This window comes from Melampsora larici-populina (genome assembly GCF_000204055.1).
Source record: "Melampsora larici-populina 98AG31 unplaced genomic scaffold MELLAscaffold_27, whole genome shotgun sequence".
Lineage (NCBI taxonomy): Eukaryota > Fungi > Basidiomycota > Pucciniomycetes > Pucciniales > Melampsoraceae > Melampsora > Melampsora laricis-populina.
This window is the reverse complement of record NW_006768791.1, coordinates 1,027,766-1,031,650: the sequence shown is the minus strand read 5'-3', so window position 1 is coordinate 1,031,650 and position 3,885 is coordinate 1,027,766. Positions and strand designations below refer to the sequence as shown.

Sequence of the window (3,885 nt, the reverse complement as noted above, 5' to 3'; positions counted from 1 at the left end):
ACAAGACAGATACTTTCAGAAAACCTCCTACAAGATGATCAATCCTTCCCTCTTCTTCCCAACTTTGATTCCATCTCCGATCGGACTTTCTTGCTCAAATCACACTTGTCATCTTCCCCTCCTCTCTCAGCTTCAATTCATTCTGTTGCATCCTTGGTTGTCTTTAACAAGTAGGTGATTTCCTTTCTTTCTTATACTATATTTCAACCCAAACTAACAAACACTCTAACATCTACTTCTTCTTTCCAATCTCCACTTTCTCTTTTTCTTCTTTGATCACACAGCTTTCTGATTTTCAACTTCGATCTTGAGCTTTTATGTAAGTAAGTTCTTTACTTTTCTATCTATCTTCTTCAATCTCTCATTGTACTAACTCTATCTGTTCTTTTCTTGAATTCTTCTTCTTTAGATCTTAGCTTCCTCCATTTCGATTTCAACTGTTCATTCAATTCAAATCAAACAATCAAGACCTCAAATCACAACTTTACTATCTCTTAATCCCTTTTAGCATCATCAAATTGAATTCAATCTCAGCTTCTTTCCATCTGGAATCAATCACACCCCTAATTTAGTATTCAGTTTCAATTTTGAGCTCTGATCTTGATTCTGTCCTATGAAATCTCAGTTTTTTCATCTATTATGTAAGTTGTTCTATTTTTTTTCTCTGATCTAAACTATTCTTTATTTCCTTTGCTTTCTGATTTACTAATGTTTGTTTCTTAATTCATTGTTCTTTAGATCTTAAATTCATTAAATTCGATTTTGACTGTTCATTGAATTCATTTCATTTTCGATTTTTGGGGTCTTTGAGGACCCTGGAAAGCTCCTGCGGAGGTCCCTGATGAAAATGGTCAGGTTTTGGCTCCAAAATCCGCCAAAGTACCTAACAAAAATGGTCAGGTTTCAGATTTTTTGGAAAAATGTACCTAATGAGAATGGTCAGTTTTTGCCGACTTTTGGATTTTTTTTTGGAAATTTTAGCTGGGTCAGTTCATGGTCATGATTTGCTTGGGTCAGTTCACGATTGTGAACTTTCTGGGGTGGTGAACTGTACGGTTTATGATTGTGAACTGTACTAAAATTTACAGGCTGGAGTAGTTTGAACAAGTTTGAAGGACTAGCTACTATTATGTAAGAACTATCCAACAAGTTCCATGATAGTTTAAAATCTTTTAAGAATGTAGAGTAGTGTAGAGTACATAGAGAATAGTTTGATCAGTGATGTAGTTTGATATATTTGAAATTTATGACAGTGAATTATGACAGAACTGGCAGAACTAGCAGAATAGTGAGAAGGTGGCTGAGGAGGATATACGTAAATGAAATATCATCCTGGATGCTTTTGTTGGAATAAGTTGTGTATGGGTCAAAACCAATGAAGGTCAAAGAGACATGAATCAATCAAGTATAGTGTGGACAGGAGGAATGGTGTTGTGAACATATCAAAATGAAACACATGAAGTTGAAATTAGGATACATGGATAAGGGGTAGAAATGTTGGAAGGTTTGGAATTGGTGAATGAATCACATTTAGGAAGTATTGGAAGAACTTACCGGATTTGGATTGGTAGTTGATTAGAAAGTGGACGTGTTGTTTCTGATTACAGTATTATCATTTTGATGATTTCTCTTATAACCACGCCTCTCTTCACATTTAGAACTTTTTCCCTCATTGAGGAAAAAGATTCTAAATGTGAGTTATTACCAATTTATTATTCTCTTCTTCACTGTCGTACTAAGAACTCTACTGAACCGATACTTGATACACTCTAATGTTTTTCTTCCTCACTCCATTCCTTTTCTTTTACTTTCTATAATTTTTCTCTATTAGATTATCATCCATAATCCTCCTTGTCCTGTTTTCAGGTTTGTTTGAGTTTAGAACTCAGTGTCTTTTCTTCAGCCTCAGTGTGTCTCATCAACACAGGCTGATAAGTTTTGTGACACCTTTATAAAGGTGTGTTGTATGATGCTGTAGTCTTTTCTCTTTTTGATATTCCCTCATTGAGGAAAAAGATTCTAAACATTATCATCCATAATCCTCCTTGTCCCGTTTTCAGGTTTGTTCAAGTTTAGAACTCGGTGTCTTTTCTTCAGCCTCAGTGTGTCTCATCAACACAGGCTGATAAGTTTTCTGTCACCTTTATAAAGGTTTGTTCGAGTTTAGAACTCGGTGTCTTTTCTTCAGCCTCAGTGTGTCTCATCAACACAGGCTGATAAGTTTTCTGTCACCTTTATAAAGGTTGTCTTGTCTGTTTGTTACGTAGCTTAGTGTCTCGTCAAACTCGTTTTCTCACAGCTTTTCCTCCTGTGCTTTCAGAAGTAAAAAAGTTCTTCCAATCATAGTTATTATTGTATCTCCTCCTTGATCATTTTTATGCCAAGAATGTTGTCTGAAAACAATCTCAACACTGAGCCAATTATCATTGAAAGTGACGAAGAAGATGAAGTACTAAATCAATCACCCAAATCAAAAGACAAGAAAAACAAATCAATAGTCATTGAAAGTAGCAAAGAGGATGAGCACCCTGTTCCCTCGTCTAAAAACAAACAAAATCCTACACTCACCAAACCCAAAGCTAGCAAGCAAACAGATCTGCTTGCTTTGTGTCCTTTATCAACACCGGATGTGCCCTGTGATCGATGCAAGGTGGAGAAGATTGGAGGTGACAAAGTTTTCCGTTGTCATTGCGGTGGAAAGTCTAAGACTTTGAAACAAGGCCGTACAGCAAAGGCTGTGGAGCATTGGAAAACGGGTTAGTTGTTAAGGTTTTTTACTATGCATATTTCCTCCAATCAAGTCCACGAAATCACTTTACTAACCAGATTCATCTTTGATATTGCAAATATATCAGCATCGTGTGTCCAATCCACTGAAAGGATGTCAAATAATACAAGTTTGAACATGTTCTTCAAACGTAAAGTGGCCGATCCATCATCATCAAGCTACAAATCTTGTGTTATCGAAACTACCTGCGCTGGACTTTGTGACGCTACCTGGGAGCGGAAACGTGCAAAGCAGTCAATTGCACAATTCATGGAGAGGAGCTGCTCTATATATCGTGGAAACCAGCGATATGTGATATGCCAAGAGCTGTTTGGTGCGGATGCAAGGGAAGTTAACCTGACAGCAGATCAGAAGGCTCGCCTAATTGCTGCTCTCGATTCTCGTTCAACGTGGAAAGTAAAACAACACTCCAATTGCAACGCACTCTACTCACCATCTTGTCTAAGTACTATACCAGTAAAGTTTAGCAAGAAGAACGAGCTGGTTGTCTGTGATGAATGTCAGAAACTAAAAGGGCTGGGAAGCAACCCTGGGCCAGCAACGCTCATGTTGCGCGCTGCGTTGCGCCACGTTGCGGCTTTTAGCCCCCGTACCGCAACCCAGATCTCAGAACCGCGTTGCGGAAAAAACCGCAACGCAGACGAGGGACTGCTTTAAGTTTTTTTTGAGACCACAACACATCCTGAAGCGTGTCGGACTTAACCGCTCTGTTGCTGGTGTTGCGGGTCGGGTCAGATCTTCTGAGCTAACCCCGATTAGGCAGTAGTTTCCTGTCGTTGCACACCAATCATCACGCCATAACCCAAAGGAGACTCCTTTGATATGCACTCGTTTATCTGGGACAGGGCCCAGCCAGGGGGAAACTGGCTGGTTCTCCATAAAGAGGACCTCCTGTCTGGAATTCAGAATGTATGTCCGTCTCATTTTTCTGGTTTTTCTAACCTTTTCTGACACTCAATCGCTGAACTGTCCTCACTGCCAACATATTTGGCTCGGATACCAAAATCCGAGGACTCCTCGGATTTTGTATCCGAGACATTCACTGACTTATATCAAGCGAGACATCACCGACTTGATGCATACGATATAATGCATCT

At 39.1% G+C, this 3,885-nt stretch overlaps 1 protein-coding gene across 1 annotated transcript; it reads left to right on the top strand.

Moving 5' to 3' along the window:
* Positions 1-2,386: 2,386 nt before the first annotated feature.
* Positions 2,387-2,761, top strand: MELLADRAFT_64642 (uncharacterized protein; the record flags this gene model as incomplete). The annotated part of the gene is made up of 1 exon (XM_007411849.1): positions 2,387-2,761. The coding sequence occupies one exon, from the start codon at positions 2,387-2,389 to the stop codon at positions 2,759-2,761; it is 375 nt and encodes a 124-aa protein (XP_007411911.1).
* Positions 2,762-3,885: the final 1,124 nt, after the last annotated feature.